The sequence below is a fragment of the Venturia canescens genome, chromosome 2 (genome assembly GCF_019457755.1).
Source record: "Venturia canescens isolate UGA chromosome 2, ASM1945775v1, whole genome shotgun sequence".
In the NCBI taxonomy this organism is placed as follows: domain Eukaryota; kingdom Metazoa; phylum Arthropoda; class Insecta; order Hymenoptera; family Ichneumonidae; genus Venturia; species Venturia canescens.
The window spans coordinates 24,855,514-24,871,874 of record NC_057422.1 but is presented as its reverse complement, the minus strand read 5'-3'; the positions used below and the strand labels follow the sequence as shown (position 1 = coordinate 24,871,874).

Here is a 16,361-nt window from a genome sequence, read left to right as displayed (position 1 = left end):
TTCTAATCCCCTACCCTTCGACTATCATGGTAGATATATTCGTTAACAGCTGCCCGGAAAGACTACATATATGATATATAATCGAGTGCGTGTCCTTTCTTAGTTTGTCGTCATTATTCTCATTTATTTTCTTAATGGAATATTCATCGGTACTTTCTGAGACATGCTTCAGCTATACATCAATAAGGACGCAAAAGCATCGTAACCGATGCGATCTATCCATAACTGTTTACAAATCTCCGTTTCGAGGTAAATGCGTAGAGGTTTTTGTCAATGACTTTTGTCACGGTCACTATTCATAATGTCAAGTAGGTACTTTGGTAAACTTTTGACGATGCATTGACACACCTCCTCTGATGTGGATTGTTTTATTTCAGGAAAAAAATGACGAGAGTTGGCGAATATCGCGTACAAACAACGTTGCGATGTCGGGTTGATGATTTTCTTTATAGATGCCAGTCTTTCGAAATCGGAAATACTCGACCAAATAACGGGAAATTCAAACCGCTATTGAACATTATGAAAATATTCCATTTTCGTATCATATTTCATGTCTGGTTCTCGGTGTGCTATATATATATACATCGCCGAATGAATCGTCAATGCGAACAAAGTAATTCTCAATGTCTGTGCACTCTCTTTTCATTTCAACATTTAATCGCATATGTCATTCTTTTATAAATATTAAGTGCAACGTCACAAGAAAAGAATTTTCAAGAACCTGACGAATTATACACCGAAACATCATTCGCAACAGTTTAATCACCTATGTAACCTTGATATTATAGTTACGAGTCGAGTTAACCCGAGTGTACGCTATTAAAAGTTGGATATGCTTGGTTCAAGAGGTTTCGTATAAGGTGACCTATGTAACCGGTTAAATATGTCAGACCAGTATTGACTGGTGTTTTGCGACCATTTTGCTCGAGACTTACGCGTACGAGTATATCATCTAATCGGTTCACAACCATATTCATAGTCGTCGTTGTCGTCGCTGCTTTATTATTTAGGATGATAATGGTCAAGATGTTAACGGGACGTTAGGTGAGCCGGTCAACACGAGAATGCCTTTTTCACCGTATATTCGTACGTATTCATATCGCCTCCAACTTTAAATTTCAGTTAACAATGTTAACAAAAAAGATTTTCTCGAATCTAGTATTCCTTGGAATAAAAAAAAGCAGAAGGAGGAGATGACTACCGCTACTGTTTGCTCGCTTGATATTGCTGCTTCTTCTTCGACTCACACCATCACGACTAGGAGCAGGCAGCAGGCAGCAAGCTGCTCAAAAAGCTCGAACCGTCATTTGTCAATCGTCCGGGAAACGAAATTTGTTTGTAGTCGATACGTTGTTTATTCGTTGAACAGTCTATCGAGAATACAGACGTTTTTTATTCTCTTTGCGGTAACGCTTTCGTTTATTGAACGGTTTATTGAACCTCGATCAAAGCCAGAGAGATAATCCGTTAGATATCTCGATAATCGCGGATGTTTACAATTTGAAAAAACTTTCTTCACCCGACGAATAAGGTGAGTAAATTTGATGTTTATTTTGATATTTTGTCACAAGTCCTGGCATTAAAGCGAATCGAATCTTATTGCACGTACTCGAAGCAGATGTACGTCGATGACGGAGATAGAAAGCCTTGAAAGAAAAGCGCACGTTCAGTGGCTCTCCTTGAATTTACATCAAGTATAGGAAAGTTTTTAATAAGAAAATTTGTATGTATACAGTCTGACGATTGAATCCATAAAAATAAAACGTTTTATTTGAGAGGTATTTGTGAAAAACTGGGTCATCGGATATTTTAACGCCATTCTTATTGATCGCAATGGGAAGTTATGTGTATGCTCCAAGAAGATCGAATCAAACAAACCTTCGCTTAATCCTTGTTCCGTCAAATTTCGATTGATGAAAGTCGTTTGCATTACTCACGGTATATATTCGTATGGGTAAAATAAAAAATAAAAAAAAATGAATTTCTATGTCGTAGGAAAATCGGGATGAACGGATCTTGGATTTTCATCCTGGGAGTTTTGGGTTTAGCGACAACGAGTTGTTTGGGCTTCACCGTTCAGAGATCGAATCTAGAATCATTCGGTTCTCGCAATTGGTCTCAACCGATTTTCCACCTAAATCAACGAAATTCAGTCGAGAAGATCTTCAACGATGATATTGAAAATATTTTGCGAGACTCTGAGATGCGACGTTTCGTCAAAGTACCAGAGAAAAAATGTTCGGCTTCCTCGGAGAACCCGCAGCGTCTCAAACGATCGCATGATCTTTCGAACGCTACGCATCGTTCAGTAATTGTTGAAAAAGTTGTAAATGAGCTTAAAGACTCAACGATCGAGCCGGTGGATGTGGAACTCAAAACTTCGGGTTCGACAAGCGGGGCGTTATCGAACGAGCTGAAAAATTCGGGATCTCCGATTGGAATGTCCGTAAAAGAGGCGCCAATCCCAGATTCAACTATCGTTGCCTTGTCCGAGGAAACTAACACTTCGGAAATAACCAGTGTGTCGTTGCCAAAAAAGAAAAATCATTCAACATTGACTATCGTACCAGCGCCCAAAGAAGTGAAATCATTCAAAGCACCGATTGAAACTATTCGCACTGAATCGAAAACGAAACTGGATTTACCCCTTGAAAAAAGCGTCGTTAGTCAGACGCCAAAGAATGTCGTTCTCTTGCTCATCGATTATTCCAGAGCGACACTAGAACATTATTTCAAATTTACCGAAATTGTTCGCAAGTTCGCCGTTCATGGATTCTTATCGGTACGTTTCTTTTTGTTTTTTTTTTTCACAATTGCGAGTAACGAAAGATTTTCATGGCTTATATGCATATATGAATATTGGAAATATATTTCTGCATTTGCCACAGAATTGTCCCAAGTCTTCTTTTGAGGATCCCGTATCTGCCCATAAATTCGAAGGGGTGTGCGATTGTGATTATTCTCTCCGAGCTAACATTCGATCACTGTTATATTGGGCTCAACACAAGGAAATGACGATAGGTATGTTTCAGATAAATGACTTCACCGATCATGTTTAAGAATTATAACGCATGAGTGATGAATTAATGTTAAATTTTCGAACGCACGCCTCGATTCAAATTGGTTTCAAAGTAACCTTTGAAATGAGCCGTTATACTTTATACGAATCGTTTGACATCATTAATCGAATAATGCTGAATGGGTTTTCTCGAAAAAGTCCAAATAATATTTCATCCATATCTCTGCTCAATAATAATACAACTGTGATCAATTAATTTATCAAGGTGCCGTCTCGAGTATAAATTTTTCGATCCCTCTGCCTCTCGGTTACGAAATCCCATCGGTCCAATTGGCTAAAGAGTTCGAGGATAACGGGGAAACGAAGAAATTTCATCAAGAAATACCGCGTTCAAATTCCGAATCGAACCAGGTCTGGCGATTGATCGATATTGAAAAACAATCGATTAGTGGCAAAGAATCGTCACCTCCCCATTCAGCGAATCCAGGCATTAGAACTTTGTCCAAACATGAGCAGGGTCTCAATGGATTTGATGGAATGTCGAATATTCTTGACATGCTCTCAAGAATTAGAGTTGCATTCTTTCGTATATTGCTCGAGAGCCTTGGCAACATGACCGCGACAGAAGACGAGCTCAACGGAAAAAGATCACTTCCGTTGGAGGCCAGTTTTGTTGAAATATTGACCGATGCTATTCGAGAATTCAAAATGATGCGGAACAACAATGGTTTTGTACTCGTTGCCGCAGCACCGCGAAATGAATGGTCCCATGCGATCGACGTTCTCCAGCACGAGGTTACCAAACACCGAATTCGAATTCTTACATTTTTATTCACTTTTTTGTTATACGAGCCGAATATTTCGTTGCAGATATTGACCAAAGATACATTGCTCGTGGTTTCCGGTATTTGTTCTCCCACCAACGATCGTACGCCTTTCTTCGCGCACGGTCCCGGTGAAAGATTGTTCAAAGATGCTCGTGTGATTTCGGATCTTCCTGAACTGGTTAAACGTGCAATGACCGATGGATGTTTAGAAAAAAGTTGTAAGAAACAGCGTTTCGATACACCAGTGGCTCTTTCCTCTCCGGAATTGTCGTCTTCTCCTTACCAACTTCCACGCAAACGTGTTGGCAGAGAATCGCGCAAAAAAATCGCCGTGGTAAGTGTATATCGAATAGGATAAAGGTCCGAGCGATATTGCATCTATATAATATGTATATTATTTCATAAATAAAAGAGCATTTCTCGAATTTTCAGAATGAGACCACGCCCACTAATATTACTTTAACGAAAAAGTCCGTCGATAAGCAGGAAAGTGATATGGAAGTTAAACTTGAAAATGGACAAGGAACAGGAGCTGCTGCCGATATTCGACTGGGCTTTGTAGCAAAATTTTTAGGAATTGCCATGTCTCTTTTTACGATGCTTGCGCTCGTTTCGCCGTAATTTTTTATGATTAATTCATGGTCCTGATTTGAAGGACCGTCCGCATCAATATCAATGTCTTCTTCGTCCTTTCACAATTATTTCTCATTACTAAATTGTACTGTTACTCTTAAAACGAATAAAAAAATTGAAAACAAATAAAAAATCGCCGAAGAAGCATCACAACGGTCTATGACTTATAAATATATTTGGAAATTTGCTTTTCGCGTTGTACAAAATTCCACGACGAAACATCTGAATATTAGTTAAATCTTATTTTTTTCCTTTTCAGCGAAAGTTGGAAGATTCGACCACCTACTTTTGCAACGCTAAAAAACATGCTGACTCACCGTCATTTTTTTGCCCTCCTTTGATCGTTGACCGACACACAACGATTCGAGCTAAACATTGCATGCCTGCTTGTCTCTCTGCAATCACGAAGGTAATACGAAATAACTTGTTTCTAGTCGTTGAATGTAGAAAAAAGAAAATGAAACAATCGAATCGCGGTTCGAGTTTGTTCGGAGTTCAGATTCCGTAGTTTTTACTTGAAACTTTTTTATCTGCATCTAAGAGACACTTCGAATCTTTTACAATGTTGTTTTCAAGAGAAAATTTAGCTACGTCTGGTTACGTTGTGATCCCTTCTTTCCGCGCAATTTTATAGCGTTTATTTTGAACAATTAACCGTGCATCATATACACGTTGCGTTGCTTTCTTAATGTATCGTCTCGCACACGTGTATTCCTTTCGTCAGCGAGACTAACGCTGACGCAATGTATATTTCTTCAATGTTTCGTTAAGAAATATTACGAGCAAAGGTTTCATTATAAAATATATATTGTGATCGAAGGCTTCCATTCAAAGTGATTCGGCTATGGAAAGTTATATAAATGTTACGGAAATACTTCAGCGAAGTAAGGTATTAAAAAATGTGTTTCACTCGAATATTTTCATCACCAAATATCAATGAGCCGATACATTTTTTGCTAGGCAATTGCAATCGTTTCGACATGCGTTTAATCGACTTCGAAAAATTATGAAAGATCACATAGCAGAAAAGGGAATGATGTTGTTAATTATTTTAATTTGATTGTTCATTAAATGGATTTCTTAGATAATTCTTAATTTTTTGTTTAAACATATGATTTTTACTGTATGAAAAGTACATGAACAAATGGAAATTGTTACACACGCGCGCGCTCGTTACGCGCATGAAACTCGATGGAATGAATACAGAAACGCTCTTCCTTGTTTGCTGAAAATACGTGAGAAAATGTACAAATTAATACGGGAAGTAATGCATTTTCAATTAAGTTTAACGATCAGGGTTTTTCTGTTCTTTTTTTCATTTTATTTTATTATTTTCCACCAAGTTAAAACCAAGGATTTTGTGATCACCATTTATTTATTTATACTTTTCATTTCAATTTTCATCGTTCCCCATTGTTGTTCATTCTCAGATTAAAGTCTGTTAAAATAGTCTGCCCACCTCTCTCTCTCTCTCTCCTCTTTCGCAAGTTCTTGCTCAAATCGTGAGAGTCGCGCGGAGAGTGGGGAACGTCGAAATATAAGTAGAACCGGTCCAAGCACTCTGTTTCCACTCCCTGAAACCATCCGCATCTCTTCGGGTTAACAGCAGTTATCCGTTTCGTGATTATTATCTTATTGGTTCGTTCAATTCCGGAAATTAGAAAAATCATACAGTGCTCCCGAGTGTGGCGTGATTTTCCAGACTTCTTTGAATTTCCTCGGTGTGTTTATCGACAATTTCAGTCACATTGCTGAGACAAAATAAGACAAGGTGAGCAGAAATTATTTCTCCTCCGATAACGTATAACAACGTCGTGCGTTATTATTTGTTTCGAATATGAATTTGTTAGAATGAAAGAATTTTATTTAATTTTTCGAATGCGTGAAACTAAGAAATTCAATCGATTTGAAAAAAAAAGATTGAAAAGTTCGTTCACAGTTGGATAATTCGTTTGAATTTTCCTCCTTTCGTTATATCGAAACCGTTTTTATAATTATTATCTATCTGCCAGCTGCTGGTGAGGCCGAAATAAATTGATTGACACAAAAATAATTCACAAGAAACTTTCACTGAGGCCTTGTACATTGATTCACCCATGGTCGAGAGTAGACACTTTTCCTCTCGATCTATTGCTCAAGTTCATTTGGATGCCAATTCAAAACTTTGAACAATGAAAAATCAATTGTTTACCTAAGATAAAGTGAAATAAAATTTTCTTGATATAGACCAAAAAATCGTGGCAAACAGGAAATAATGGTGATAAGGTGACATTTAAATGTAATACACGTCGTGGTTTATTCGTCTGCAGTGTTACAAGAGAGAAAGTCGCAACAACGTTCTTGAGCAATGTTTCGGTCAGTATGATGAAGTTCCTCAGTCAAGCCGCGCTCGCGGTAATACCTGTACACGTTGCGTAATCGTTGAGCACGACCACGAGTTTAAAAAATATGTGGGTCCATCGACATATAAATGCTCGAACACGTGAAAACTGAGATCATTATCGATCATTACGTTATCCGGTTACGAAAATTAAATATTACCCCGGAAAAATAAAAGGAATAGCAATAGCGGGTCACGTGTGCACTGCGAAAAATTCAATTAGACGATCTAACCGCGAGTCCTCCGAATGATGCATAAGTTGTCAATCGAAGTCGTTGAATGCATGAGAGCTCGCGGTTTCAAAGTTCCAAAGGAAGATTCAACACAGCGGAAATTTGATACTATTAAAACTCATGATTGAGTCGAAAATTCGGAGTAAACTAACCGGAATAGAAAAAAAGCACTTGCAAAAAAATATAAGCTAAAGTTTGTGAATGTAAAAAAAAAGTTTAAGAAAATTTATTTTGACTTTTATATGTACAGTTGCGTGTACAGTTTTTTATTTAATATAATACATCTTTCTAACCGTTGCAGTGTTCGGTTTGTGGAAGAGTTCTACTTCTTTCACGTTCAGGCCTTATAACATTGTGAAAGGAACGATTCATTTACGTATTAATGTTGATATTTAACCCTTTTCAACACGGAAATCGTTTATTTCTTGGCGTATTGAAATTCCCCTTTAAGTACTTGGAAAATATGAATTCATTGTTTCTTTGTTTCATTACGCGCGACTTAAACTTTTTTCGTTTGAATGTAGAGGGTGGGAGGGGGGGGGGGGGGTCGATCAATAAATTCATACAAGATTCATTAATCAAAAAGGATCGTAAAATTCTCGTCGCAACTAAAGTAGCAGGTAAGACAAGACTCGAACTTTGGACCAAATGTTTATTAGCACAAGCAGTATTTGACCAATAAACATAAGAAGCGAGACGAGCATTGAAGCGTTGAGCAAAAAACCCGAGGCCACGTAAGACGAACAAATATTCTTTTCTTTGGAAAATAGAACGATCAATCTCGATGACGAGATCCACGTATTCTCGATTCAGTGGAATGGATAAACAAGATTCATCACTGTTTCACTCAAAATTATTCATAAATCACGATTTTACGTGGTAAATTCACAATTGTGTGTTTTCATTTTCGTCACGTTATTTATTCCACGCTTGTTCTTATGTATACGCGATATTCCCAGAATTTTTCATCGTTTTCTGGAGTATTATAATAATAATTATTATCATTGTCATTTATCGGCATATAACGAATATTATAATTCAGCGAATGTTTGATATAGGGTAATATGGGGCAAAATGGACTTTCCCGAAACTGAAATTTTATAAAATGCATAAAATTTTTTTTTCGGTTCCAAATCATGTCCTGACCATAAATCATGGTAAATTGTTGAATTCCACGGTGACATCCCCAAAAAATTCAAGGTTCAGAGCAAAATAGATCCCAAACTACATTCTCACTATCTATTCGCTTTTTTGACTTATTTTTAAAAACAACAATAGTAATCAAAGTACGAATAAGGAAAAAAAGGTTTTTTATTCATTTTTTACAAAAATCGCACTCATAGCTGACATCTTCGTCTTTAATACTTGTACACAAGGTGTGTGCCCATTTTTTGCATGTTACACGGTAAATCCATTCTTCAGAGGACAACGAATGTAACCCTTCGCAAAAAATACAACAAAGGTCTTCAAAAGACGAGGACTTGGCTGTCTTGGTGACCTTTTTTTCTGTCTGCTAAACTGCTACATTTCGAAAAATGTCGATATTCGATTTTTATGCCCCTTGGAGGCTGTGTCCGTTTTGCCCCGGAAATTTTTTTTGGAGAAATTCCGGAAACTAGGACCATGAATCAATGGTGAGACTCCGATATAGTGCGAATACCAAATATACCCCAACACGATGGACCCAAAGTTGATTTTTTGCATTCCTCAAAAACATGACAGAAATGGGATATAAGATTTGCCTCATTTTTTTTCATTTACATCCAAGGAATGGAGTCTGAGTGGTCCCATTTCTTTTCCCATATTACCGAGTTGACATTCTATTCGGGAACAGTCGCTTGGAACGGCTGTATTTCGAAAAATGTCGGTTTTTCGATTTTTATGCCTCTGAGGGGCCGTGTCCGTTTTGTCCCGAATTTTTTTTTTTACGAAATTCGGGAAACAAGGACTGGGCATCAATTTTGGAACTCAAAAATAGTTGAAAGACCATATGCTCATCAATGAAACTTGCTTAAATCCTTAAGTGTTCATTTTGCCCCATAATACCCTAAATTTTGATTCAAAGTTATTAACGAGTTATTTGGAGATGACGTTCTTTTTTTCTCCATGTTCCAGATGCTTATTCACCCAACGGAGGAAATGTCCAAACGGATCCGGTTAGAGTTGAACGAAAATGTAGAAACTCGTCAAAAAGATCTGGAAATTATCAAAGAGTGGCTCGTTAAGCAGCCGCATTTACCCTCGACTTACGGTAAAATTCAGTTGAACGTGTGCAAATTCTATAACTCATACCACATTTTTCTTAAGTATACATTTTTTATTATTTCTTTTTTATTTTCGATAAATGAAAAATCGTTTTCAGATGACCTGAGGCTCATGACTTTTCTTCGGGGTTGCAAGTTTTCCTTGGAAAAATGTAAACGAAAACTAGACATGTATTTCACAATGCGCGCAGCAGTTCCCGAATTCTTCACTAACCGTGACGTCACGAGACCGGAAATGCGTGAGATTGCCGAATTAATGTAATTAATAAATTGACATTTCTTTTTGAGTCAAATAGATGAAGAAAATTAATATATATTAGGGTGTTCCAAAAAAAAAAACATTTTTTTATTTTTTTCCGGTCTTATCAACTCAAAAGTTTCTAGGAGATATAACAAAAATTCTCCGGCAAGGGCAGCTCCATATTTTGATTCTACGAGACACTCAATGAATTTTTGTTTTTCCATATAAATAACACGTAAAGGTAATTGTGTGGAATCACGGTTCCACCTCAAAACAGTTCCAATTTTTTTTATACTTATGTTTTACCATAATTACCTGTGGTTTAGTAGGAAATTTAATTCTCTACAAAAAGGCTTCGATGTGGTTTTCTCATACACCTAATGTGTAAACTGTTATCAGACTTTGAATACGAGCAATTAAGTTAAATCTAATCATATATAATTCAAGAATGCATTTTAAATTCTACTGGATCTTATTGTATAATTTATATATTGCTTTTATCCTGCAAATAATTACTCAGTAGGTAAGAAAGAGGAACGGCGTAACTCTATATTTATAAGATTTAGAATAACATTTCAAGAGAAAAGAAAGTTTCAATTTATGATTTTAAATGCATTAACATTTTGGGATTTTTTTTCCAACAAGAAAACAAGAAATTTCAAGAAATAGTATATAGTGTACAAAGGAGCTAAAATCGAACTTTTTAACTCTAAGTTCGATGTTGTCGGAACAAGATGAAGATAGTTGCGTTATAGAATTTTTTTTCAATGTCAGTGAGTTAAAAATTATGAATTGGAACTTTTTTCTATCTTGAAATTTTATCCCGAATCCCATAATTCTCGACTTACATCGCTTCTCTCAGACGAGACTTTGCGAAAAATACCGAAACAAAAAATTTCAAAGACAAATTCTAAAATAATTACAAGTGTATTATGAACCGCAAAAATTTTTGGTCCTCATGGCATTTCCTATGAACTCCCATATTTTTTGAGATACGACACAGTTTCTGAAATTCTGTTGTTAGCTAAAATCAGAATAACTTTGCAAACAAAAATCATACGATACTTCCAAAAGAATAACGATAAAGCTTTTGCTAACTCCTTGAAAGCTAGCAAGAAGAAAAAAAGAGAAAAAAATTCTACAAGATAGACGGCCACTTTAACGAAGGCCAAAATTTTTTCGAAAACTGACTCTGTTCGAAAGCACGTGTCAGAAAAAAAACTTAAAAAATATTTCGAAGTGGCAAAAACAGCTTAGTTTGTCCACTTCAAAATAACGTTTATTAAATTTTTGATGATTTTTGATTGAGCTATCAAACTTTTACTACGGCCAGAAATTTTGACATGTGAACGCAAATTTTTTAGCAGGAGCGTATATTGGAGGGTATAGTTATGAAGCATTTACTTATGAAATTTTTTATTTGTTAAGTCATAAAATTCGGAATTATTCATAATATTTGGATTATATCTAAGTTAGTTGGTCGTATTCAAAGTCTAATAACGGTTTACCCATTAGGTTTTATGAGAAAATCATATTAGAGTTTTTTTGTAGAGAATGAAGAGACGCAGCCATTGAAATTGTGGAAAAAACATTTTTTTACCTGTTACTTATATGGAAAAACGGAAATCCGTTGAGCGTCTCATAGAATCAAAATATGGGGCTATCCTTGCAGGAGAATTTTTGTTATATCTCCTAGAAACTTTTGAAATTATAGGAAAAAAACTTTTTTTTTCCTATAATTTTCGAATAACCACAAGCATTTTTCTTCTTATTATGCCAAACAATGAAGCTAGTCGAAAGGACAGCTCGAAATAAAATTATTTCGGCCGGCCCACCGCATACTTTAACTTTACATAAAAATAACACGTGGAAAAAAACTTTGGTGAAAATTGTTCCATATAATCTGTAAAAAAAATTTTACAAATATTCTACTTACGTATTTTTGTAGAGAATTGCATTCCCGACAAATAAAGACCTCGAAAATAAAAATTGATGCATGCGAAATCTGACTGGATAACTTTAGAAACTTCATACTGCTGTAACCATTGAATGGTTGGTTCTAGGCAAATGACTTTATTTCTAGGGAATTCAATTTTCTACAAAAATATGTAAGCAGAATATCGATGAAATTTTTTTTACGGATGATATGGAACAATAATCATCGATTTTTTTTTTACGTGTTATTCTTATGAAAAATTGAAGTATGCGGTGGGCCGGCCGAAATAATTTTATTTCGAGCTATCCTTTCGACTAGCTTCATCGTTTGGCATAATATTTAGAAAAATGCTTGTGGAGCTGGAGAAAAAATATCGATGGCAAAGCGGAACACTCCCCCGAAAATTTAGAACATTTTTTCCTTCATTGGAAATCTGCAAAATTTCGTTATTCGGCTAAAAACATGCTTCAAAAACTCAAAATTGGAGAGAAATTTTTTTTTTTTACATTGCAATTTTTTTTTTTTTTTTTCAATAAATTGAATTATCAATTCAAGATAAGCCGTGAAATAGTTATTATCATTAAAAATATCGATATTTCCATCATATGTGGTATTTATACAATTTTATCTCGTTTACGACAACTTTATGCATGGTACTCTTGAAGAACGTGGGGTAAGAGGATACCATAAGCAGTTAAGCTAGTGTCGGTTCACATACGTTCTGTCAACTATTGCAGTATTAAAAAATTGATTTTTCATATCCCATAAAAAAAAATTATGGGGCAAAGTGGACTCTCCCTCGAAAAAACGTTCTTTTGACGATTCTGATTAATTTTCTCAGGTGTGTGGTGAAATTGAATGAAATTTGAATTTTATCAAAAAAAAAATGGGGCAAAAGTGGTCATTTCTTTCTGTGAAAAAATTTTTGTGTCCATTTTTTTTACTTATTTTGAATATTGTTAAAAGTTCTTCGTTTCTTGATGTTTTATTTCAATGGAATTTCATTGAAAATATTAAAACGATAATGTGGGCTGAGGATACGTTTTTTTCTGTCTACTTTGCCTCATTTTTAAATTTATTTTAAATTTTGCTAAAAGTTATTCGTTTCTTGACGTTCTATTTTAACAGAACTTGGTTGAAATTGATGAAACGAAATTGATCAATAAAAGAAGATCAAACGCACTGTTCGCATCACACTCATTTTCATCTGAAATGTGAATAAAAATCCTATAATTAAAATAATTCAGAGTGAAATTTGAGTCAGAATCGGCGACTGAATTCTTCGATGGAGATCGAAATGGGATCAGCTCATTCAAAAACTAGAACAGCATTTTCAGTGCCACCAAAAGACATTTTCCCATCCCAACCGTAAGCAATATTGTGCCTTGGAAGCGACGTCGGCGGGAAAAACTAAAATTCCAACGAGTTCGCCATATCGCTAGAAGGAATAGCTGCTATTGTTTTATTGAATACACATTATATCCATTTTCCATGGTATTACCAAAAAAACAAAAGAGTTGTGATTTTTCTCACTTTCAGGTGTGTATCCTTAAAAAATAAGAGTAACATGAATGATCTCGTATAAATGCGAGATTAAGTTGTATAATTTCACGCATGTTGGAAATATCCATATTAACAATGATAATAACTATTTCACGGCTTATCTTGAGCTGATAAGTCACTTCATTGATTTAAAAAAAAAATCAATTTTCAAAAAAAAAAAATTTTTTTTCCTCCAATTTTGAGTTTTTGAAGCATATTTTCAGCCGAACAACGAAATTTTACAGATTTCGAGTGGAGAAAAAAATATTCTAAATTTTTGGGGAAGTGTTCCGCTTTGCCCCACTCTTCCCTATAATAACCCAGAAAATAATCCAGAAAAACTGCGGCTACTGAGTCACTAGAGAGCGCTACCAGTTTTGCATACAACGAATATCTCTCTCGGACGTGACTTTCTGTGGTTGAAGAATCGAGTGCCGAATTTTAATTCAGCAACCCGTTCTGCGCATGTTTTCTGAATTTCAGCATTTTAATTGGCGTGGAGTCTGCGTTCTCAGTTTTTGATTGGTTCCTCGCAATTTTATAGTCTTGCGACCGTAAGATACGCGAAAATTTGCTTTTTATGTTCTCCGAATTATTTGATCATGAAATGATCATAATTGAACATTATTAATCAAAAAGAACGTTATTAATTAAAGTGCATTTTTATTTCATCATTTTCACGGGTTCATTCTCAAAATTTTATGACGAGACTATTTTTACTCGATTACGCATATTTTTCCGCTTCATTTGAACCTAATTACATTATTATCCAACATCGTGTTGTTTTTTAATTTATATAACAAAAATTCGAATTTTCGATGCTTTAGTTCAAGTTTTTAATACGTGGCGTCGCTAGTGACACGTCCCCACCTTTGTATCGCTTGCCAGTACTGCCGCCGCCCGTCAACAATGACGTGATTGTGAACTAACTTCTGAAATTTCCAAGATTTCACAAACATATTTAGGCCCACAGTAAAACAATGACTTTAAATGGAAAACTCCAACTCCCGTCGTCAAAGGTTAAACATTGTTTTAAAAATCTGAAAAAATTACAGCATTACTATGTATTTCAAATCGATTTCGGTGGCGGAAAGAATGTAATAAATTTTGACTCCAAATAACGACCACCCTAATATATATACAATGCGATGACAACTTGGAAAAACTCAAAATGAATATTTGCGATTGATACAAAATGTATTATGCGTTCAAATAATAATAATAATAATAATAATGACAATGATAAATAGAGTAAGCATTGATTTGCTATATTTTTATCGACAAGAATTAGTTTTTAAAAAAGTAAATGAAGAGAAGAGAAAAAAACCATATATTTTTTCTTTTATGCACAGAAACATTCCTCCTCTTCCTGGTCTGACGGAAAATGGCCGAAGAGTGGTATTAATGCGTGGTGTAGATAAAAATTTGCCAACACCAAATCCACCGGACGCAATGAAGCTTGTTCTAATGATCGGTGACGTACGATTGAAGGAAGAGCTTGTTGGCGTTGCAGGAGATGTTTACGTACTCGATGCGAGTGTCGCGACGCCAGCACACTTCGCTAAATTCACGCCAACCATTCTCAAGAAATTTTTAATTTGCGTTCAGGAAGCATACCCGGTTAAGCTTAAAGAAGTTCACGTCATTAACGTCAGCCCTCTCGTCGACTCTATCATCAATTTTGTAAAACCGTTCCTCAAAGAAAAAATACGAAATCGTATTTACGTTCACAGCGGTATGGAAACTCTCTACGAACATATACCCAAAGATATTTTGCCCACGGAATACGGTGGTAAAGCAGGACCTGTCAAGGACATCCATGGTAAGAACTAACCTATGTTTATTTAAAATTATGAAGAATAACTAACGAATTATTTGCATTTTATTCGTATTCTTATGAATGCGTGCGTGACAGTAAATCATTATTCCGATTTTAAAATAATGCGATATATAAAGAGAAAAATAGTCCACTGACAAATTCATGAAAACTTTTCGTAGCCTTCATTGCTTTTCTCAACCATTGACTCATTGGCATTTTTGTATAAAATCACCGATTAGACGCATGGATGAAAAAATTGGAGGAATATCGACCATGGTTCGAGGATCAGGAATCGGTGAAAGCGACTGAGGCACTGAGACCGGGAAAACCAAAAACCCAGGACGAGCTCTTTGGTGTGGACGGATCCTTTAGGCAATTATCGATAGACTAGAAAATCAATGTGCTGATTTGTTATAAGAATTTTTTTTTCACAATGTAGTACGTTATTCGTTGGAACTTACCTAGTTTCCAATGTACCATTTGCTTCTCTTCGATTGTTGCGTTCCCTCTAATTATTAAATTTTTCGTATATCATCAAGATTGAAATATTGACTGGAAAAAAAAGAAAGAGACAGAAAAAAACCACTGAATTCTCGATTATATTTCGAGATATTAGATCTTTCAGCCGTATACCTCTCGGTTTTTACGACCCCCCCCCCCCTGCCCCTATTCCACTTTTTTTCCCTTCCGTTGCGGCTGCAACCGACTTAATCCCCACTGTATCGCATTCGCTGAGGGCGAAGGGAAACTGCAGAAAACCTTGTAGTGTGAGCACGCTCAAGCGCCTCTACCAGAGGTGCTCAAGCATGCACCTCCTCTACTGTGGTACATTGCGCCGGCCAGTACACGGCTAGAGGGCCATCATCCGCACGATGAGAACCGTCCACGGGAGACCTCTGAAGCAGTAAACCGATCGCACACGTATCACAGAGAGGTGTTAGGGCATGGATTTATGAAGGTGGAGTCCGAACCACCTGGGATCACAGCAGAAAACCCTTGAAAATTTTTTTCAATTTTCATTGGTCTTGGCCGGGATTCGAGAACTTGGGACCCGCAGATTGCGGGCCCGAGTCCTTGTCCATCGGACCAACCGCTCTTCCTCGGTTATGTAATATTTATTTCACGAAAAAACAAATGATAAATGTTCTTTCTGGAGCAAATGTAACTAAATAAAAAACAAATAAACACCAAAAATGTGTGCGAAAACCCGACCCATTTTTTGATGCAATTAAAAAATAAATCATTAATATCTTTTCAATGCGTTGAGCTACAGAATTCGAAGAGGTTGCAATCGAAAGAAAAAAAAATAAAAAATCCGTCAACTTACAATATTCTCTGAAATACTATAATTAATTAATTCTTAAAGAAACAAATTTTGAAAATTTTCGAAAACAATTGGAAACGCTATCGCTCCGGTAAAGAGTTTCTAGCAGCAACTCGTCATAACATAAATGCACTTGTCTCTGA

At 35.9% G+C, this 16,361-nt stretch overlaps 2 protein-coding genes across 4 annotated transcripts; both read left to right on the top strand.

Annotated features, from left to right (window-relative positions):
* Window positions 1-1,034: 1,034 nt before the first annotated feature.
* Window positions 1,035-4,882, top strand: LOC122406041 (uncharacterized). The gene is made up of 8 exons (XM_043411195.1): window positions 1,035-1,086; window positions 1,160-1,531; window positions 1,996-2,782; window positions 2,889-3,021; window positions 3,285-3,814; window positions 3,890-4,180; window positions 4,279-4,463; window positions 4,739-4,882. Exons 3-8 carry the CDS (start codon window positions 2,006-2,008, stop codon window positions 4,818-4,820), a joined length of 1,998 nt encoding a protein of 665 aa, XP_043267130.1. The 5' UTR covers window positions 1,035-1,086; window positions 1,160-1,531; window positions 1,996-2,005; the 3' UTR covers window positions 4,821-4,882.
* A 1,152-nt stretch (window positions 4,883-6,034) lies between these two features.
* LOC122406456 (alpha-tocopherol transfer protein-like) lies at window positions 6,035-15,432 on the top strand. Of its 3 annotated transcripts, none has more exons than XM_043411914.1 (5): window positions 6,035-6,250; window positions 9,208-9,343; window positions 9,455-9,614; window positions 14,428-14,897; window positions 15,134-15,432. In XM_043411914.1, exons 2-5 carry the CDS (start codon window positions 9,208-9,210, stop codon window positions 15,283-15,285), a joined length of 918 nt encoding a protein of 305 aa, XP_043267849.1. In that variant the 5' UTR covers window positions 6,035-6,250; the 3' UTR covers window positions 15,286-15,432. The 3 variants fall into 3 exon arrangements, with proteins under 3 accessions (XP_043267849.1, XP_043267850.1, XP_043267848.1); XM_043411915.1 differs by lacking the exon at window positions 6,035-6,250 and adding an exon at window positions 7,670-7,712; XM_043411913.1 differs by lacking the exon at window positions 6,035-6,250 and having other exon boundaries at window positions 9,199-9,343.
* Window positions 15,433-16,361: the final 929 nt, after the last annotated feature.